The sequence below is a fragment of the Calypte anna genome, chromosome Z (assembly GCF_003957555.1).
Source record: "Calypte anna isolate BGI_N300 chromosome Z, bCalAnn1_v1.p, whole genome shotgun sequence".
NCBI lineage: Eukaryota > Metazoa > Chordata > Aves > Apodiformes > Trochilidae > Calypte > Calypte anna.
The window spans coordinates 27,028,817-27,052,223 of NC_044274.1; the positions used below are offsets into that span (position 1 = coordinate 27,028,817).

At 37.9% G+C, this 23,407-nt stretch overlaps 1 protein-coding gene across 1 annotated transcript in view; it reads right to left on the bottom strand.

Annotated features, from left to right (window-relative positions):
* Positions 1-23,407, bottom strand: part of WDR36 (WD repeat domain 36) — a 33,052-nt gene that overhangs the window by 4,759 nt on the left and 4,886 nt on the right. The window contains exons 6-21 of the mRNA XM_030467694.1: positions 22,014-22,068; positions 21,178-21,310; positions 19,392-19,567; positions 18,697-18,817; positions 16,565-16,630; positions 15,384-15,467; positions 14,099-14,253; positions 12,384-12,498; positions 10,929-11,094; positions 10,543-10,651; positions 9,730-9,809; positions 6,395-6,502; positions 3,360-3,457; positions 1,741-1,883; positions 969-1,085; positions 656-737 (exon numbers count right to left, since the gene is read on the bottom strand). Coding sequence (XP_030323554.1) covers positions 656-737; positions 969-1,085; positions 1,741-1,883; positions 3,360-3,457; positions 6,395-6,502; positions 9,730-9,809; positions 10,543-10,651; positions 10,929-11,094; positions 12,384-12,498; positions 14,099-14,253; positions 15,384-15,467; positions 16,565-16,630; positions 18,697-18,817; positions 19,392-19,567; positions 21,178-21,310; positions 22,014-22,068 — 1,808 coding nt within the window. The remainder of the gene's footprint in view (positions 1-655; positions 738-968; positions 1,086-1,740; positions 1,884-3,359; positions 3,458-6,394; positions 6,503-9,729; positions 9,810-10,542; positions 10,652-10,928; positions 11,095-12,383; positions 12,499-14,098; positions 14,254-15,383; positions 15,468-16,564; positions 16,631-18,696; positions 18,818-19,391; positions 19,568-21,177; positions 21,311-22,013; positions 22,069-23,407) is intronic.

A 23,407-nucleotide genomic window follows, 5' to 3' on the forward strand; every position in this document is an offset into this window, starting at 1 on the left:
TAGGCTCCTTGGATTGGGATTACATTCTCAGCTCTGTGTGAGTGCTCTGTGGACATGCTAGCAGTGACTGCCCATTTATTGGCATACACAGACAATTTAAGTGACCGATTTTTAAAACAAACTGAATGTTAAAAGTCAAACAACTTGGTTTTGTGTCCATTCTTTCTTCTTAAGCTTTATATTATACAGCAGTTGATGAAAGATCTAAATTGGATTAATATCCAGTGGAGAAATAGAATTTGTTGGGAAATAATGTTTTTCCTGTTTTGGAGAATGACTGGACTGAACCTTACCATCATTTGCTTCCTTTCTTACTCTACAAATAACACATAGCACCTTCTCTGGGTGAAATCATTACTACCTCCAAAAAAAGAGCATAGCAGTCTTAGGAATGTCACCCTCTTTCTTTATACAGGTTTTAGCCAGAACTGGACTACATGCTACAATTGTGCAAGACGGAGTTACCAGTACATTTTTTGATCTAGATTGGCTGTGTATTAGTCAGCCCTATAAATAGTAGGCCATTTTCTTTGCCTTTGCTACAGAACTACGTATATTTTTTATCTCACATATTACAATTCTGGCAATAGAAATCAAATGTATTTCAAAATATTATTAGCATCTACATTTTTAGTTAAACATCTTGAAAACTTACATTCATGAGTGTTCAAGGCTTCTTCAAGATGAATATAAAAATCAGATTTCTGTGCCAGTACTCCAAGGTTCACTATCTTTGACTAGACAACGAAAGTACAAGAGAGAGTACATGATAATGCAAACTTATTTTTACATCTCAATTAGGTATTTTTTCTACTGTCAGAATAAAAGACTTTTAAGAAAGACAGCTTTAATCTAAATGTGTTAAAACTGGTACTTGAAATTCTCTAGCAAGACTTCACTCAGCACTAAAAAGTATTACGTTTTTCCTTTAGAATACATTATAAAAATACAATGATTCTTGGTTTTACCTGTGTATCATTTTCCTCCTCTGGAGCAACATATTGGGGTATAAGACCAGGAACTGTTGGGATGAAGAAAGGGGCTGACTTGGGAACTTTTGGTGGCTCTCTTGGTTTATTTCTTTTCTGTTAATTAGATATTTGAAAAAAAAACACATTATCGTAGTTAGAATGTGTGGCAATTTTCTTTGTCAAGAGTTTTATTTTTAGAAAGACTATGAAAACTCTGAGGACTAATTGAAAAGTAAATATATAGGTAAAATGTTTTGCCACTAAATATATAGCAGCTGATTAGAACAAAAACCGCCCCTCTCCCAAATCTCAGAAACTGTGAAAAGCATCATTTAGTCTTCTACCACAAAATCTTTAAAAACGCTTGGAAAACAGGATCAAAACTTGTGAGTAGGTAAATGCAGCTTAACAGGTCAAGGGCAAATATATTTGACTGTATATTACTACTTTTTGGGTATTCTTTTTCCTTTTGTGGAAATGCCTGACAGTATTTGGAGTCATAACTTAGAACAGCTCTGCAGGGACTTATTAGATGCACTGACAAGGAAATACCTGTTGTCAGATAGCTACTTTGCATGGTGCAGAAACAGTAATGGCAAAAGTTATGAAACAATTCCTCCTTCTGAGGATCTCTTGAATATCCTAGAGAAAGTTTAAGACAAATGTCTATTTCACATTACAAGACAAAGAGCCCTTATTTTACCTCCTTCTTAAAAAATACAATCTAAAGTCTTCAGTAGATAAGCAATGGTGTGCTTAGTATCATTACCTTAATAACATCAAGACTGAGGAGATTCTTCCACCTTGATTCTGGTAATGAGGAAAGGGTCACCAGCTGCTCTCCTAACTGCTCAGGTGAGATATATTCTATCATTTCATCACATTTTTCTTCATCTCCTGCCACATCTACATCTTTACAGAAGATATGAATTTTATGAACAAATATACTTAATTTTTTTTTAATTCAAAACAACATCATTCTTTTGTAAATTTGAAAAACACGTGCATAACACCTATATACATCTGTGTGCTAGCATAACATACAGCTGAAAAGCTAAAGAAACAATATCTATTAACCTGTGAAATAGTAAGTTTCAATTGCAAGTAATTAAGACTAAAATGCAGAACTGGGTAAGCAACATTTTTGAAGATTAATAAGATTTTCTGCTTTTGCTGAAATGATATGAAAACAATTTATAGAACTCCTAAAAGAAGAACAATGGATTACATTTAAATCATTACCTGTTTTAAAATCTATATACAGCAATCTTAGCTAAGCTGGAAATATGTAGTACTTATGTAGCACTTAAATATGCACAATAGTTACAACCTGTTAATAGGTGTGGCTGAAGTGATGCATAAAACCAAAGAAAATCTCAACATTAAAGCAGAATATCACACACCAAAAGATATGCAGTCTGTAGTGAGTTTTCTCTAGACTATGTCTTGACCAGACGCATTTACTTTCCATCCCTCTTTTTGCAAAGTATTACATGGATGAAACCATCAATGTCACAGAAAAACCTAAACAAATTAAGAAGTGTAAACTATTAAAGCTCTGAGCATCTGAAGAGGAACATTTACATTTTCTTAAACCAGAATGTAAGTTAGGTGTTCAGCCAGCACCAGTTTATAGAACTAAACATTCCAAGGTTTGGGATGAAATCCCATCTCCCTAATTGAAGTACCTAAAATATATAAATGTTTAGTAAAACAATCACCATCAAGTATGTTTCCAACTCTTTTATGTGGTCAATAGCTAGGTGTGTTTCTCCTTCATCTGGAGATCTAATGGTAGACACTGCTCACTTGGGCAGACATGATCTCCATCTAGAGGCCTTCCAAAGAACAACCATTTATACTAAATGCATCAAAAATGCAATTAAGACCTTCCTTTCACTGGGAATCCAGCACAGGTACAGGGGAGGTCAGTTGAATCAAATTCTCTTGCCAACAAGACAAGACAACAGAATGAAACTACCAAAGCATATAGGGAGACAGTAAAGTTGGAGGGAAGTGGAACAAAGAACAATCCACTTCCCACTACCACACAGTAACATGAATGTCAAACTGGTCTCACTCACGTAAAAAAGAAGGTATTTACAGAAGTCTGAGATTAAAGAAGGCTAATAAATAGCACAGATGTTTTATTACTTATAAAATCTCCTCGAATATGTGGAGATAATCACAATGTAATTCTTTATGTACTTTTTCTAGATTTTAGTAAATAGCATATGAGTAAGTATGCCACAAACAGCAGAAGCAATAAGAACATATTCAGAGAAAGAATGCTAAAGCATAATGATCTTTCACTGCGGAAATAAACCATCTTCTTTTGGAAACATCATACCAAGCTGAAAATAAAATACTCTTTCATCTGAAGACTACCTTGCAGTGGGAAGGTATTAGGGCATGTCACTGCAGAAGGTTCATAATCTGCTGGAAGGGGCCGTAAAGAGACAAGTGAGTACAGAGCACGATTTGACCTGAAAAGAATGAACAGCATTTAAAAAACTATTTTCAGTTGAATGGGAACAAGTATTTTAGAAATTATTTTTCCTGAAGCCTAATACTACTGCACTACAGCAATTCACCAGGTTCTATTCAAAATTAGTTTTTCTCATCTACCAGATAAATGAGACATGCAATGCAGTGATACACGTGGTCTGAAAGTCTGAAACACAAAAGTTATGCTTAAGTACTATTACCAAGAATGTGTAAAACACATGGCATTATGAAGTATGGTTACACGAATCACTGCCAGCTACTATACTTATTTGAAATTGCAAAACTGCTGAGAAAAGCTTCTTTGCACTTAATATGTAAAACACATTATGCAAATATAAATCATTCATCCTGATTTCACCAAATTTCATAGTAGTAATCTTAGCAAATTTCTTTTAAATTTGGAACACAAACACAAGTCAATTCTGGCAAACTGTTTTCAGTCAATACAAACCAGAGCTAGGTAAAAACACTTTTTTCACTATTCAAAATGAAGAACTTTTACTTAGAAAGGTCTAACAATTGAACAACTCAGTCAGAACTTTATGTAACAAATGTACCCTGAAAAATCCATCTATCCATTAAACGGAAAAAACAAAAACAAACCTCAAATCCCCTAAAAGATGTGTTACTTCAGTACTAGACCTATCCAGTCATTTAGACAGCAGGAGACCTACCAATGCTTTAAAGCCGTATCAGCAAGAAACTAAACACCTGTTTTACATCTGTGTGGATCCATCCATCTATTAACAGAAATAATAGCAACTTCTGAATTCTACTCAGAAGTATCAAAACACTGTTCTCCTGCTTTGGGCCAGGATAGAGCTGATTTTCTGTCTTGTAATTTTGCTTTCAGCTAAGTCTTTTGTAAGCAGTGGTACTTGCTGAAATTAATAGAAAGTGTCTCAGTGTCTGCTTCTAGGACTGATAACACTCCTTGATTACAGTTACTGCTAGAGAACGTCATGCAGAACCAAGGCCACTGCTAAGTTCTGAGGAACATCTTGGGCTCCAGAAAGAGGAAAGGAGTTAAGAGGTCACACCAGCAACCCTCCCTTAGGGAGAAGCAGACAAGATAAATGACCAAACGAAGTATTGCATCCCATACACGTTATACTCGGTGTATTCACTAATTTTTTCCTTTTTGTCATTATTGTTTCATTCACGCTATGTAGTTTAGTTTCCAAACCTTACGTTTCTCTCCTTTATCAGGGAGTGGAAGGGGACTAATAGAGAACATCTGTCATTTGGTTAACTGTTTGCCCTAACCCTAACCCTAAACCATGACAGATTTATTGGCACCTAATGTGTGGCTAAGCTAGTTAGCTTGAACCCAGTTCAAATTTCGACTCATTTACCTGCATAGTTTGAATTCCAAGTTCAGTGGGAGGATATCCAGATGGCTCCACTGAGAGGGAATTAAACTGTTTCCTTTGGAAATTTCACAGAGTTGGAAATTAAACTGATGATGCCATACTTGTGGTATTTAGGGTATGTGATATGCTGCTTTGCAGATGGAATGAGTGTTAATAGTTTTAATACGAGCTGCTTGAGAAAAGCAGTTGTGATATGGTCTGCAGTACTAACATACAGTGCAGTACATGGTGTAGTGGTGTTTCATAGAGGGATAAAAAAACTTTGTTGGTAATTACATTTTCAGTTTCAATTTGAGGAACTGTACCATTCTGTTTCATTTTTGGTTGATTCTAGTCAAAATGGCATTATGCTTATTATAGTTTTGATTCTCCTGCTTGGTGTTGTTTCTCATATGTGTTTCTCATATATTCTCATATATCCTCATTTACTGGTGAGGAGTAAGACAGCTACCACAATTAGGGTAATGAGCACACCCCATAGAGAGAGCACAGCCATTTCTGCCTCTGCAGCCACTGTTGTCCCCTCCTCACTCAAGGCCACAACTCGGACACAGCCGGAGAGCATCGCCAGCGCATCTGCTACAGCTGCTGCTTCCACCCCCCCTGACACTGTTGCTGCTCAGAACATGAGCCCTGCTGCTCTGTTGCTGCTGCAGACACCACAGCCTCTCCCCCACAATCCACTAGGAGAAAAGCAAAACAAAAGAAGTCAGATCTTAGCCCTAGTCCTTCAAAGTCTTTACAAGATGACCAGGTGATAGAGCAGATAAGAGGATATGACCTCTCCTCGCAGAGCAGCTAAAGCAGAGTCACCTGAACAGGAGGACTCAGAATCAGAAGTATATGTTCAGTCCTATTCCACGAGGGACTTACATACTCTGAGAAAAGACTTTGGCCATCTTGCAGGTGAACCATTCCGGTTCTGAGCAGACCCAGAAGCTCACAGTTAAGTCATGGGGGAAACTTGCTCCACCTACTTCTCCTGCCTTTAGAGGGTATGAACTGGTTTTGGTTAACTAGGAGAGTGTTCCTGAAATACTCCCAGCACTCACTAGCTCCTTTACCCTCCATGGGTATCCCTTCCATCTGAGCCCTGAGCAAGCTGGAGTTTGATCTTCTAAAATCTAGAATCAACCTTCATTGTGCTCAGCAGGATCCCAAACTCCACAGTTACTGCAGCCAAGTCTGTCATAAACCGAGATATCACAGAGCAGGTTTTCTTGGTTAACGAGTAGTAAGTCCAGTTGTGTCCCATTCCTGGTTGGCTCATCCAACATTTGTGTAGGGAATAGTCTTCTGCTCATGACATAACAGGATTTCTTTACAGTAACAGAAACATTTAGAAAAACAATTACCAGAATAAATATTTTAATCACAAGAGATTTCAAGATTTATGAATCACAATAATAGAGAATGCCTGACTTATTTTTTTAACAAAACTAGTAAACTATGGATATTGTAAGAACAAACCTTTCTTTGCAAAAAAGATTACTAAAAGAGTTCTTTACCATTTCAAATTCTGTGTGACAATTACATACTCACCACAAATAAATTCCAAGATCATCCACATGTGCAGAAGCTAGAAAATCTCCTGTGGGAGACATAGCAAGGCTGACAGCTGCAGACTCTACCAGAAAACAATCTATAAGGCTAAGGAGAGAAAATACAACAAAGCAAATCTCAGCAAGATGAGCTTGGGTATCTATGCATACCTGACTGAATGTAAGCAGGACACTGGAAGTATGCACACAAACTATTGTATAGTAAGTATTAAAATATGACCTACAAACTTAGCAAATGAATGGTTCTGTGCAACTCCTCCCCTTCTAAACTGCTAAAATCAGGTAAAGCTGGTACATTTATGCTGCCTCCCTAAAACATGCACATTCTGCAGAAAATATGATGAACCCACATTCAACTCCTTATGCTAAACATTTACAGTTTTTGTGGCCATAAATTTTGTACTTCTAACCAACACTATGCTGCTCTCAATTCATATTTTAATGGTTGGCCCTTAATTGTCAATTCCTCCTCTCATGATAATTCATATATACATGGTTAACACTAGGACCTGAAGTTCCTAAAGCACAAGCTGTATACTGCAAAATGTTATCTACAGCAATTTGTTTTGAAATTACCATTGTCAAAAATACTGTGTCCCATTTGCCCCATAAGTATAAGGGGCCAGATAGGATCCATGCAAGGGTACTGACAGAGCTGGCAAACATGCTCACACCAAAGCACTTTCCACCACTTGCCAGAAGCTCTGGCTAACTGGGGAGGCTCCAGCAGACTGGAGGTTAACAAATCCGATGCCTATCTACAAGAAGGGATGGAAGCATCACAGGAACCACAGGCCTGTTAAAGCCAGGAAAGATTATAGAATCATAGAATAATGAAGGGACCTCTAAAGGTCATCTAATCCACCACCCCTGCAGTGAGCAGGGATATCCTCAACTGGATCAGGTTGCTCAGAACCTTGTTGAGCCCCACCTTGAATCTCTCCAGGGATGAGGCCTTGACTACCTTCCCTGTGCAACTTGTTCCATTTTTCCATTACCCTCATGGTAAACAACTTTTTCCTAACATCCAATCTAAATCTACTCTTCTCTAACTTAAAAACATGGCCCCTCTTCCTACCACTACAAGCCCCTGCAAACAGTCCCTCTCCAGTCCTCCTGTAGGCCACCACCCCAGCTACTGGAAGGTCGCTATGAGGTCTCCCTGGAGCCTTCTCCATGCTGAACAATCCCAGCTCCTTTGGCCTGTCTTCATAGGAGAGGTGGAACAGCCATCATACGGCATGCACAGGACAACAAGGTGATCAGATCCAGTCAGCATGGGCTCATGAAAAGCAGAACCTGCTTGACTAATATGATCTCTTTATAATAAAGTTTGGTTTGGACACAAGAAGAAAGCTTTTACAATGAACATGGTGAGACTCTATAACAGGCTGACAAGAAAAGTTACAGACATCTCGCCAAGCCTCTCTCTATCATCTACCAACAGTCCTGGCTCACTGGGGACATCCCAGATGATTGGAAGTTGGCGAATGTCACGCCAATCCACAAAAAGGGCCGGAAGGAGGACCCGGGAAGCTACAGGCCCGTCAGCCTGACCTCAGTGCCTGGCAGGGTTATGGAGCAGATCATCCTCAGTGCAATCACACAGCACCTGCAGGATGGGCAAGGGATCAGACCCAGCCAGCACGGGTTTAGGAAGGGCAGGTCCTGCCTGACCAACCTGATCTCCTTTTATGATCAGGTGACCCGTCTGGTGGATGAGGGGAAGGCGGTGGATGTGGTCTACCTGGATTTCAGCAAAGCCTTTGACACCGTCCCCCATAGCATTCTCCTGAAAAAGCTGTCAGCCCACAGCTTGGACAGGAGCACCCTGTGCTGGGTTAGGAACTGGCTGGAGGGCCGGGCCCAGAGAGTGGTGGTGAATGGGGCTGCATCCAGTTGGCGTCCGGTCACTAGTGGTGTCCCCCAGGGATCAGTGTTGGGCCCAGTTCTGTTTAATATCTTTATCGACGACTTAGACGAAGGGATTGAGTCCATCATCAGCAAATTCACAGATGACACCAAGCTGGGAGGAAGTGTGGACCAACTCGAAGGCAGGAGGGCTCTGCAGAGGGACCTGGACAGACTAGAGAGCTGGGCCGATTCCAACGGGATGAGGTTCAACAAGGCCAAGTGCCGGGTCCTGCACTTTGGCCACAACAACCCCATGCAGCGCTACAGGCTGGGGACAGAGTGGCTGGAGAGCAGCCAGGCAGAAAGGGACCTGGGAGTCTGGATTGACAAGAAACTGAACATGAGCCAGCAGTGTGCCCAGGTGGCCAAGAAGGCCAATGGCATCCTGGCCTGTATCAAAAACAGCGTCACCAGCAGGTCCAGGGAGGTGATTCTTCCCCTGTACTCAGCACTGGTTAGGCCACACCTTGAGTACTGTGTCCAGTTCTGGGCCCCTCAGTTTAAGAAGGATGTAGAGGTCCTGGAACAGGTCCAAAGGAGGGCAACCAGGCTGGTGAAGGGACTCGAGCACAGGCCCTATGAGGAGAGGCTGAGAGAGCTGGGGCTGTTCAGCCTGAAGAAGAGGAGGCTCAGGGGAGACCTCATTGCTGTCTACAACTACCTGAAAGGAGGCTGTAGCGAGGTGGGAACTGGACTCTTTTCACAGACGACCTTCAACAAGACAAGAGGACACAGTCTTAAGTTGTGCCAGGGGAGGTTTAGGTTAGATATTAGAAAGAATTTCTTCACGGAGAGGGTGATCAGGCTATGGAATGGACTGCCCGGAGAGGTGGTAGATTCTCCGTCCCTGGAGACATTTAAAATAAGACTGGATGTGGCACTCAGTGCCATGGTCTAGCAACTGCTCCGGTGGGTCAAGGGTTGGACTAGATGATCTCTGAGGTCCCTTCCAACCCGGCTAATTCTATGATTCTATGATTCTATGATCCCATCACTGGAAGCATTCAAGGATAGGTTGGATGGGTCTTTTGAGCAACTTAGTCTAGTGGAAGATGTCCCTGCCCACAGCAAGGGGGGTGGACTAGATTTCTGAAGATCACTTCTAATTCAAACTATGATTCTATAAATACACATTCTTATGTGTACAATTCACCTTAAGACATCTCTTGCCACTTAGAAAACACCAGGTTTCATCATTAGATCTTCAAGACACTCTTGTTCTGTATAGTCAGAAAAAGGCACATCACACAAAACTAAAATACTGGTTACTGAGTTGTTACACCATGTACAACTCTGATTATCACATAGTAGATGCTGGTGCCAGACAATCAAGCTTTTTGCCTCTTAACAGACAGAAGAGGGATTATAATAAATCTATGCTATGTTTTTAAACAGACTCACCATCCAGAGGGAAGGTCCCAAGTCTTAATGGTACGGTCCATTGATGAAGTTATTAGCCAACGACCATCAGGACTGAAAGTCTAAAAAAAAAAGTCAATTTAATGGCACAACTGACAAGTGAGTTTCTTTAGGAGGTCTTGCTTTACACAGTTCAAGATTAGATTGTTATTTAGCATAACTAAACAAAATTAACACTACCTTATTGAAAGGGAAAAAAGGACAAAAATGGAAGCTATTTCAGAATAGGTGTAAATATATGGTGCAGATGCTTTTACTAACAGCCCAATGTACTTTGTTCCTTGCTTTTATGCTAATGATGAAAACCACTGAGCATAAAACTGAACAAATGAATACTAGCACTGAATTTAATTCAGAATTAAATAAAAAACTATAAACTATTTCAATGAACACTATAAAGCACTGTTACACAAGATGTAAAATAAGGAATTAACACAGTGTGTTTCACAATCTCCAGTCTGGTTCACCTCCATATATACAGTACAGTCAAGATTACTGCACAACTTCACTCCTCAGTGGGTTTTTCATTATTACTAATACTTTATTTTATTAAACCCCAAATTAGCATGTTGCAAAGTTATAGTAAAATCCCAAAGTACAGTAAAAATGGCCACTTGAACACCATACACTTTAACTTAAAAACAAACATGGCCAAAACTGCTATAGAGCTGAACATCAACCCTACTCTTCATTGAACATTATACTCAGGGACTTAATAGACAGAGAAATCTACCATATTTATAACAACTTAGGTACTTGTATGTCACCTGTTGTTACAGAAAGTAAGTTAATTACCATGTCATTAATCCGTCCATAGTGTCCTGAGAACATCCTGACAATCTTCCTGGTTTCTATATCCAAAATACTAATACTGAAGTCATCCAAGGCAACTCCCAGTATACCACTGCAAAGAATCATTATCACATATGACAATGAATTCTCAAAGACAAAAAATGGAAACACTTGCTCAAAACATCTTTTATCCTGAGAATCTCAGGTAAACAGGATTACATTCCTTAAGTCTAACAAAATTCCTTGAGGTCATTCATGTCTGTCAACCAGTTGTCAGTTATATTTCAAAGCATCAGAAATTTAAACTTTATTAGAGTATCTGGTTGCCATCCTAGACTTACGTACTTACACCAAAACCATATTCACATTAAAGAGCTTCAGTTTCTTACCTGTCTCGGTGAAGCAGAATTCCACTTGGAGAAGAAGAAAGCTCAGTAGCGTAAACTAAATCTTTAGATTTGAATTTCCAAAATTTAATTAATCCTTCACTACCAGCTGTGATTATCAACTGGTTTAATCCATCCACTGCTACCCCCCTAATGGCCCCCTCATGTGCTGCAAATCAAGGGAAAAAAAGTTGCGTGTCAGAATTTACACACAGCATGGTAACCAGCAGAATGCCAAACACTACTCTTTATGACTTCATCTAAACACACTAAATGAGCAGCAAGCTTGTGACAGAATTCTCAAGTAACCTGACAAGATTGCTCAAAAACAAGTTTTTTCATCAGTTCAGAAAACAAAATGCTTTCAAGTAAAAACTTAGAACACAATACAAAAATTGTCAGTAATTGAAGCTGAATATTCGCTTCAACTGCTTTGAAGCTTTTATATCTGTCTTCAGTTTGGACAGATGGCTTTTTCCAAATGTGAGATTTGAAGTACTTTTTTAATCACTTGTGGAATGCCTTCAGTGGGCCTGAGCACCCCAGGAAGATTTACATCTTCAAATCTGGCACAAAGTCTGGGAGCTTTCCTAGCATACTTTATACTGCAATGTAAAGGTAAGGCACAGCTCCTCTGTTTTGGATCAATTTCATTTCTCAATGTTTGCCTAGGGCCTCTGACCAGTAGCCAAATACAAAATTCATCCCATTATCAAGAACTGATTTTATTAGGAGACTATTTCATGCCTGCTACACTATCCAGCTTTTAGAAGCCCAGGAAGATTTAAAGGTTCATCAGGAGTTGTTCCTTATTTCTAAAACAACAAAAAAAAACAATGAGATAACAAGAGCCCTATTATGAACTGCAGACCTACAAAAGAACACCAAACATACACAAGTACACATGACATGAAACATGTATGTACACATCATTAAAGGAGAAGTCTGAACGCTGCCATGTACATTAAGACCCCAGTTTACAGCTGGGTAATTGAAAACAGAAGCATTTACAAAGAACTAGACTTGATTCCTTATGCATGTAAAGCATTATTTCATTTTTAAGCCAGGAACAGAATACAAATGGGAAAATCTACCCCAGAGATAGAACCCTTTAACAAGAAGCCAAGTAATGGCAATGTGGTTAATTCAAAAAGGGCTGAGACCAGGTGTTCTTGTTTTAGTGCTAACCATTTCAGTAACTGACAATTTTGTGTTAATTAAAACAAACATATGCTAACATCACAGCTGTTAAAACCAGCAGAGATCCTATCCCTCAGAATAAGTTTCAAAGGATTTCTGATTACGGTGCACGATAGGACATTGTAGGATAATTGGAGAAGCTGAAAAGATTCAAAAATTCATCTCAGAAGTTGTACTAAATTTACTAGATGACATAAAAGCAGGATATTGCTGTTCTGTTAACAGCCAATATAGTAAAATATAAACAGCAATTCTTACCTCTTTCTTTGCCATAACATCCTCTGTGAATGCCAGACTGAATGTTATACACATCCACCCGTCCAGTTGACAGCCCAATTACAGCAAAGTTCCCACATGAGGTAATGTCAACTGCCTTTTAAGGGGAAAAACCACTTATTAAAACGATTTTTAAAGTGTATATCTAATTAGCAAAGTTGTTATAATATTATGTAGCACACCAGGAATACAATAATAAAACAATGTTTCTATTAAACTTCAAGGAAAACTTCACAGAACACAGATCAGTTTATGGTAGAGAGAGCAGCTCTTAAAATAAGCAAATAGTCAACTAGTAATAATGTAGCAGTACATTCTTATGAAGGATAGCAGAACAATGACCTTAGTGACAATGACCAGGAGTCATATGTAGTAACATCAACATTGTAACCTAAATTATTAACCTATATAACCAAGAGATACAGAAATTCAATTCCTAAGATGAATTCCAAGCATGCTGACTATGTGCCTCTTTTCAATAACTATACTGACAATGGCATCCCAAAGTAGGGTAAACTCACATGGAGTTGAATAGTAAGAAACAAATAAACAATGGTCCAGATTTCTTTGGAAAGGCACAGTCCAAAGAATCTAGCAGTTAAAAGAAAAACAGGTATTTATAACTGAACTGATTCTGTCTACCACTTAACTGCCTGTTTCTGGGACCCTCAACAAAAAAAGGATGTGGAGCTTTTGGAGTGAGTCCAGAGAGGGTCCACAAAGATGATCAGCACTGGAATGCCACTCCTATGAAAACAAATTGAGAAACTTGGGGTTGTTCAGCTTGGAAAAGAGAAGGCCCCCAGGAAATCCCATAGCAGCCTTCCAATACCTGAATGGGGCCTACAGGAAAGCTGGGGAGGGACTTCTTACAAGGGCATGTAGGGACAGAATGAGGGGTAATGGCTTTAAATTGGAAAAGGGCAGATTTAGATTAGACATTAGGAGGAAACCCTTTACTCTGAGTTTGGTGAGATACTGGAAGAGGCTGCCAAGGGAGGCTGTGGACTTCCCCTCCCTGGAGGTGGTCAAGGCCAGGTTGGATAGGGCTTGGAGCAACCCAGTCTAGCACAAGGTGACTCTGATCACGGTGGGAGAGGATGGAATGAGATGATCTCTAAGGTCCCTTCCCTCCCGAAAGATTCTATGACTATATAATACTCAGCATGAGGTCAGAAAAACAATTTATCACAACTGTATGATAGCCTAGCACACAATAACTACTAGTTCTGCAAGCCCATAAGCCTCAGGCAACATTATATCTTGCATTGAGTGTTTCTGCCTAGTGAAAGCTGTAAAGCATTCTAAAGGGAATATCCTGACTGCCATTTGGAATTTTTTCTGTACGGCAAAAAACAGTCATCTTCATCAATTTGTTTTCACAGACCAAGTTCATCATCACAGCCATACAGTCAGCTCTAGATCATTACAACAGATTAAAGGTAAGCACCAGCCACCTATCTGAATCAGAAAATAAAATCTGAACTTATCTATTTTTTCATTTAACACACCAGAATTTCTCTTAAGACACTACAAAACAGCTAAGAAGACACCCTGAGTTGGCAGAAAACACTCTGCAAAGCAAATAAAACAGATCTCTATAGTGCTTTTTCATTCTAAGCATTCCTTCTGTACAACCAGAAATCAAAATAGCACATGCTGTAATGCTGAAGAAATATCATCTGAAATAAACTTACTGCTGCATATACACCAATGGGTTTGTGTTTGCTAAATTCTTCTGGTCTCAGTTTATGAGCTCCCATGGAAGTTTTCTGATAGTTCCACGTTGTACATGTTATATACCCTTGGTGGCAGGCAACAATGCCATCCCAGTCACTCTGATGGGCCACTTCTACAAAGTAACACAGTCTTCTTAGAAACAATAATTCTGAAGTGAAATATGACCTTCTAAGATCACACGAAAGAGTACTATGAAATACTTGTAGGGAGAACAGTTCATACTTAATGTTATTGAACAGACAAAAGGCTACATTTCAGAAAATGGCTGTGCATACACTATTGTAACTAAAATGCTAACAAAACCAAAAGCTAACAAGATGATAAGCATTTATTGTTGTATGTTATGTTTAATTTGTGTATTTGAGTCTATGGGGTTTGGAAATAGATATTTTAAAATAGATATATGTTATATATAAATATATATATATGTTAAATATAATATATATATGTTTAATATGTATGCATATATTTTAACTAGATTACCATATTGAAACAGAGCTTAAGAGCTACATCTGCTACATGTAGCAAAGGGCTTTTCTACATTTGAAGGAAAATTGTTTCTCAAAAGTTCAGTATTCAAAATTTGTAGTCAATTATGGTATATGGAGATCTAGATAAGCAGCAAGTTTGCTTTTTTAATTTCTACATTTTAAAGAAGAGAGTTTGAAATGGGGTATTCCTAGAACCTCAAGGAATAAAAAAAGCAGATACAACCGATTCACTTCACCAAAGACAATATAGCAAAGATAACTGCAATTCTGCCTCAAAAAGTTAGGTTCACTATTTGCATACTGAATTAAAAATGAACAGAGTAACTGATGCAGTAAACTGAATAATTCTGAGAAGGGACTGAAATAAAGGAAATTATGTTTCAAAATCAGCCGCTATAACTAAGCTTTCCTCAGGTGACAAAGACCTTACTCCCTCCTAATTGCTGGTTCTTCAGCCTGGAATAACATACACCAGAAGATTCTAGCTCCTGTGCTGGAGATTTTCAAGCCAAGAACCAGTTAAACATAAAAACGATTGAAAAAAAAATCAGTCTTTTATGAAATGATAGAAAAATTTAGAAAATAAGAAAGGAAAATGTCATTTCAAACTGTCACTCAACAGCTCATTAAGGGACACAGAATCTCAATAATCTCATCCTGATACAGAGCTTTTAAAATAGTTATGTCTTGAGGGTTAAAAGACAAAATGAGGACATAATAAGCTCTGTAATGTACATCAAAGACTACTTACCTGAAGCAAAGACAGTAATTGGTGGAAGTGCCATTGTATCAAGCTTAAGACCTTTCTTTTTCGATTTCTTTTTGTTAATTGAACCTTAAAGAAAAAAGAAAAAAAAGTGTCTCAACCTCATGGCTAGATCTGAGAATTATTTAAAACGTATTATTTACTAGATGTCAGGTTCCTATTAAACCTAGAAAAAGACAGCTTACATTAACACAACGTTGCTGTTACCTAGGGTTTAAAGAAACAGAGTTCATGTCAAAATACACGTGATGCTGAGCCAAGCACTCGCTGACTACAGTCACAGATGTATACTCAACACATTTGTTCAACAGCCTTATGCTGCCATCCCAAGGCAGACATTCCCACCACCACAGATAAAACAAACAACCAAGACTATTTAATCACAGAATCAAAGAATTGTTAGGGTTGGATGAGACCTTAAGTATGTCCCATGGGCAGGGACACCTCCCACTAGATCAGGTTTCTCAGAGTGTCATCCAGTCTGGCCTTAAAAACTTCCAGAAATGGGGCTTCAACCACCTCCCTGGGTAACCTGTTCCAGTGTCTCACCACTCTCATGGTGAAGAACTTTTTCCTAACATCTAATGCACTGTATAATACCCAGCCTTTTCAATAACCAGAGTCAGGAATTTCAAGTCTATGTCCAAAGGATATATAAAATGAATTAATCCGCATGTTTCTACTCAAATCTATTTCAATACATATATATAAAAACGTATAGACAGCTAAAAATTTTAGTCTTACTGAGCTATCTGCACTATACAACATGTCCCTTAACCATGGTAATGTGTGGAAGATGTGTTTTTTAAATTAAACTCCACATTACATCAAAGAAAGTAAAGTCAAGACATATGATTTAACTAACAATTCAGTCAATTGAATGGAATGGGATTGGGTAAAACTTTTAATTACACATGCTGAAACATCAACTACCGTTATGCACATTTTCACTAGAAAAATCATGCCCAGCATTTGCCACACAACATATACTGACTGTCTACCAAAATGGGTTTTCTTAAATAAGGAAGGACTGGGTTTCCAGAACAGCAGAAGTTGCATACAACAAATAAAATTAAATTAACACCTACCTAATGTTTTAGCTCCTGTTTATATAAAAATTTTTAGGGCTTTTTCACCCATGTTTTTACTTTTACTGAAATACTTACCACGTCCTAAGCTTTTATTGAACTTTTCATGCACTGTTGAAAAAGACTGCAATGTTCCATCTTGACCTAAGAAAATATTGGCAGAGAACAGTGAAAGACAGAAATCAACTTTCTGTTTATTCAAAAGCTATTTGAGCAAGAAAAGTGTATGATAAGCACTAAGAAACCTGAAACAGCATTAAAAATTATTTACTAAAACTCTTGCCTAAAGAAAAAAAAAGCAGACATCATAAGCAGCAGAACTAATGGAGTCTTATTTTCTGTTTTATATCCCTTTCCTACTGCTTTGCCCCATTCATCATTAGAATGACACCTCTTTAACAGACACTTTCTCCATGTTCAGTTCCTCTGTCCCCTCTCTTTTCTCCACCACAATACCTAACTGAAACCTTAAACAAGCTGTTACATCCTTCAAATACCTCTGTAATACTTCAGAAGTTTTGCCATGATCCCTCCCCTTACCAATTACAATATTCTTTGTCTAACCAACCCATGCTGTGGCCGGTTAACAATTACACCTAGGTTAGCCAGTAAACTACCCCTAACAAAAAATGATAAAAGCTGAGTTGTTTGTCTTTCTTGTAAAGCAGTACACTAATGGGACTTCCTTTTTCAACCCAGTGACCAGCATTCACAGAACTTTAATAAATTTAATGAAATTTATTCAATGAAGAGACAGAAAGCTCAAATTTGAAACTAGCAAACAAGTCAACTTTCAGGGGGGAGACATGGACAAGACAGAAACAGAAACTATCAGAAATTCAAACTGCACAATTCATGTACTATTATAGGAGCCACAACGATTTTTAAAAATCAGATCAGAACAACAAAACATTTTTACAAGTTAGGAAACAGAAAAATTAGCCAAAGTGAACTTCAAGAAACTGTAATGAAAGACAATGGAACAATTACACTATCTAAGTAACCTTTCCTTGCTGCTACAGTACAGAGCTATGGCAGGATGTACTAATGGGAACTGGGAGAAGTGTTAAGCAGGATGAATGCTGGTGATACTGATGAAGTTTTACAAGGTTAATTTCTAGAGATGCCTGCTCTAAGGAAACTAGTGGCACTTGAAAGGCACCTCACAGCATCACTACCTTATTTTTATTGCACAGTTTTACCACTGTCTCAGAAAGGAACGTATATAGTCCATGTATACACTGTGAATAGATCAGATCTCAGTGTCTGACACCCTTTTCACTTTACTGGTTGCCACCATGACCCTTCTGGATTTCACTACAGTTAAGTAGTAAACTGCTAAAGCAAATCTGGGAATTTATTAAGCAATCCATAACTGTTACTGTGATTCACCTGGTGTGAGCTGAATTACTGTAAAGTAACTAGTTCCCTGAATCCAAGTTACTAGTTGGACAATCAGCAAGGATTATAAGCACAGGTAGTTTTAACACAGTTCATTGCTGTGCCAGTTTCAGTAGTAACATTGATCAAAATATGCAACGTTTTTAAATTTTTCCCATGTAGACAATTTCATTACTTCAGAGTAATTAAAGACTAGGTGAGGAGCCCATTATTCCATTACTGAAGTGTTCTGGGCTGCAAAACAGTCTGATTCCAAGGAGTCTGTTTATTGATTTTTAAATATGCTACTTTCTAAGGACAGGTAATCACTGACATGTACTTACACTTTTAGATTAGGTTCTTGGTAACAAGCAAATATGGGAATAAGTACTACAGATACAGTTCAGCTGTTACAAATTACAAAAAACTTGCTCAAACTAGTGGGAAAAGTGGAGTGGCTCCTCTAAGTTACTAAATGCATTATTCTGCTTATTTTTCCCCCTATTACAACAGTTTTTCTAGCTCTTACAAGTTTTCATTCTGACCAGCTGGTAGTTCTTTACACAAGGTAATGAAACAAATTTTTTTCACCAAACATACAAACACAGATGACAAAAGCAGCTCAGCTTCTCCCCTTGTAACCATTTTTCAGCCTACCTGCTGGTATGCTCTTCTAGGAAAACTATGAAATGGTTTTGTACAGTAATAGATGTCTACATTAAACACTATGTTTCATAAATACATATACATAATACATTAAATATAGCCTATTGTAATAAAAGACACAGCTATGCACAATCACAGCAGCAAATCAGAACGAGAATTCTTACCTGCACTCAGAATTTGCTCTCCATTTTGCCCATGGTATCTGATTTTTGTTGGTGGAGCACTATGTCCCATTCGGCTTCTCAATACACGTCCTGTACCACCAGGTCCATCAAAAATCCACACCTGATTCCCCCATAAAAACCAGAAAGGCAAAAGCTGAGAAACATTGCCCTACCAATAACTACACCTGCTGGAAGTGAAACAGGCTTAGATGGGAGCTGGTGCAGCAGACTTCACACAATGGCTTTCATCCTTGATCCTAAAACTCTAACAGCTTCCATCACAGAAGCTGATTGTCTCTCGCTGTTAATTCTGCTGCTCCACCACAGGCTGACAGTATCAGAGGACATGCAGAACAAAGGACTCTTATCAATAGCAACTGCTCATGACTCGGAAGATTATAAAACAAGACCAAGACTTAATAGTGCACAAGGGCATAACCTGTGGTCTGGAAAAGCAGTTCCAAAGCTCTTTTCTTCAAGGCTATCATGAAGCAGTATGAGATGCAACAGTATCATCGTAGCAAACGGTTAAACTGCTCTGCTACAGATCTGTGAGCCAGAAACTTCAGTAACTTGAGTTTTCTTTTTGTTTCATTTAAGAACTACTTTTTCACACCAAACTAAACATTTACATTTTAAAGGAATACAAGAGGGAAAAAAGCATAACAGCAGATAGCAACAGCTATTTAACTTACCCTTATAGCGTTATCAGCACCATTAGTAATAAGAAGTGGCTCTCCAGGGACAAATGACATACCAGCTACTGCTGTGGAATGGGCATCTTGCATCTGACACATTAGTTTCTTCTCCTCTAGGTCCCACAAAGCAATGTGTCCAATTGGGCTACCAGCTGCCATTACTGGGTGCCCATCTTAAAAATCAACAAAAAACCAACTTCAACAGGTTTGCTTATTGACATCCAGCTCATCCTTACTGACTTCTCACATCATAAAAATGATGCAAGAACAAAATTCTCAAGCTGATTGTAAAAATATCACACATTTTCACTAAAATAGTGTAGTATTTTAAACAGAAGAGAATAAAAGTTAACCAGTTATGAAACAGGATTTTTTTTTCATATCAAATAATAAATAATCTAAATACATTTTCAAAACTTGCACTATACAGCAGATTCTTGCCCAGACTTACTAGCCTTCCCACTTCAGGATGTGAGAGCTACTGTATCACCACTCCAGAAGTTACCAGTTCTTTTTTTATATCCTCTTAAAGTTTTTGACTCAAGAGCTTGCAAATAAATTCCAGAAGTTGATTACATTTATTTAATCATTCTAAACAAAAATTAAAATCTCAATTCACAGATTATGCAATTTTGTTGTCTTTACTCTATCCTGTTTAAGGAGATAGACACCTCACACTAACTTCTAAAAACACAATAAAAAGTATTCAAACAAGTTAAAAAAATCCATCCTATCAAGAAAAAATTCAACCAAATACCCTGCATAATTGGCAACTAATCTTTTTGTTCCTACGAAAGAAACAGACACTTTTAATTTGCAATTACACACACCTTAAATAACCAAGCCAGACAGGCCTCAGGCTTTCTTTTTCAGTAAAGGTTCAATGATACAAAAAATTTGCCAGCTTCATTTTAATTTAAATGAAGATCACTATACTCAAACTAAAACAAGCACATGAGTTCAAAACAACTAGGGTATATTTGTATTTCCTAACTATAAAGACAGAGAGAGAGAGGGACAAGAGAACATCCAAAAGCGACAAATCTAGGCAGGCAATAGAATTCATTTAATTGGCTGACACAAAAAGGCACTTTTTCTACTCCTCAGCAGCTTTTCCTCAAGTCTCTCATTAGTATCCTTCCTCAACAGGGTTTGCATCAATCTGTATTCTGTTAAAATTTCCAAGTTTGTTTATTCAAATGAGAGATTAGATTCACGACCAACAGCCCTCTAGGCAGAATAAACAAAGTTGATGACAATAAATAATAACTCATTTTCTTAATTAGTGCATGCTTGCTGGGCAAAAAAAATAGTTCATGCTCATTGAAAATAAACAAAAAGCCATGAATATTATCAGCAGTCCCCAGTAATGTCTTTTCAGCAGTCATCTGACTACTAAAATTTCAATTTTGTTTTGGAGGAAGACACTACTGAAAAGTAGGTTTGGATATGAACTTCCAGTTTACCAATTACTCTGCATCTTGGCACACTGTATACATGCATTGTCTCGTTTCTTTGTGAAAAAGGAGTACTGTATGTCACATTTCCTGTACACTGAGTCAGTACAGAAAAAAATGCTATAAGCCAGATATTATGATGAAGATGCATGTTCTCCCTTACATACTGGTAAATTTTCTGGATTATATTCAGCCTTTGAAAACTAAAACTCTCAACCCAAATTCTGATACTGAAATGCTTTATCAAAACATATTTTCCTACCTTCCACTTACTTTTAGTGATATCATACATATTTTCACACACACAAAAAAATGCTACAACTTACCAGTGCGAAAAGATATTGCTGTAATGGGACCCCAGTCTTGCTGAAATTTCATCAGACTTTCATCAAATTTAATATTATGTACAATGATATGACCAGATACAAGCCCAACTGCAACAACATCCACTGCTGGAGCCTGCAGGAAAAAATGAACAGCAATGGAAATTAAGGGAAAGCCTGTTTCTACACTGATTAGAACCAGTATGTACAAGACAACGTATCTAAGTCCAGAACAAACAGTAAAGAAAGAAGTAAGGCACCTCACACAAAATCTTCTGTCACAATTCTTTTAATGCATGACCAAACATCTGATAAAACTAAACAAAAAATGAGAGATGAAAGGTTTTACTCTTAGTTCCCATAAGATAAAACACTTCTGTTTTCAAAACCTGGAAATCCTTTGAAAAACACCTCACTAAGTTTCAGGTGTTCTGGTGGACCATTACACACCCCGGCCTATATAACTATTTTTAACAACTTTTATACAGGACAACTGCAGACCATTTTCAAAGCTGTCATCAATGTTACCTGTACAGAAGTTACACAATACCCACGTACCTTGCAAGCAAACTTTTCTCCGAATTCATTACATCATTCAGTGAATAAAGACTAAAGGGGTAATGAACACAAAATAGATAGGATGCTAAATGCAACAGGAATACAGAAAGCACAGATAAGAAGTCTTCAAGTCTGCCTCTCTTCATTGTCTAAAATGCTTGAGAGGATTATTAAAATTACCTGAAAGAATATAAGTCATCTATACTGTAATGGTGAACAAACTATTCTGCCTGCTATTCTTCACCCATTATATAAGAAAATCAGGTGATACTAATACTAACTTGTTCAAGAGTTGTGACTGCTGAGTTCCATCCTGGAAATGAGTATAACAGTTTGCTGGAAAACAAAAAATATAGATCAATTAACACTTGGAAATTTTCCACAAGAAAATGGATGCTTTATATGCAAAGAAATGTACATCAGCTTTCTGATATTAATAAGGTTAAGAATAAAACTTCTGGTAATTTTTATTTTTAAATAAAGTTAGTGTCATGTATTAGTAGCTCGAAGATGACGTAACTACTTAATATGAATATGGAGGAAGACCCCTACTGCGCCAGTTGTCCCCATGCATTTCTGCTCTGAACACCCCTCTTCAGAATCCAACATAAAAAGCCAGTCTTGGTTCAATTTCAATGAAAAGCAAATCCTTTACTTGCAGAGTGATTTCTCTAAATGAAGACATCAATGTGTATTATTAGCACACCTCATCTTGTTTCTTTCAGAAATGGTAACAGCCAAAATGTGAAGCAGGGATGTTCACTCATAAGGCAGTCATGAAGTACTTACTAAGAGTGAATTTATGAAAACAGCATTTAAGAATGGACATGATTAAAAAGTTATTCTATCATCACAAAGAGAGGGTGGCATTCTTAAAAAACTGCTAGCAGCCATATGTTACCACCTCCTTCTTTTCATTTACTGCCAGAGACCACTAAACTTTCCCCTTAGTTCTCCCAACTTATTTTTCTAACTGAGCCCATGCTGATCTACACAATAATCTATGTAAGGAACAGTAAAATACCCCAGAAATTGCTCAACCCAGCAACACTGCTGCAAGAGCACTAACTATCACAGACATTTTTACATAGTTAAAAGAGAAACTAATACCTCTAAGCACAACTTTTTGTCATCTAGGATGTACTGCAGCTCAGGTACTGTAACAGGCATTGAAGAGACAGGAGTATTACATACATTTACTTTTCTGTAGTTTTAGTTTATTCCTATTTCCTGAATTATTCAGCATACATAGCACCTCCAAAACATTAGAATATCAAACAAAAGTAGTAGTGATAGCACTGAGAGTATGCAGTAGTTATGAGAATTAACACTGAACTCTGCAAGATACAGTAACACCTACTTGCAGTATGAGAAAGTTTGCACACAGGGAAGTTTGCTGCAGCTGTTACAACTTTCATGAGTTAGAAAAGCAGGTGGTGACGGTAGGCGTGAAAACACTGCTATTTTGGACAGAGCTCTACTGGGACATGCTGAGAGACAAATACATGCCCGCGCATTTCTTATCTGAGCACAGGGCTCAAACACCAGAAATTACCTCCACTCTACCTGTCAGCACTTCCTTGGACTTGCAATAACCAAAAAACCAAGCTTGGAAGAAGTGACATAGAAGGCCTAAACATGCATTTACTATTGTTTTAATTATTTTCATGGGAAA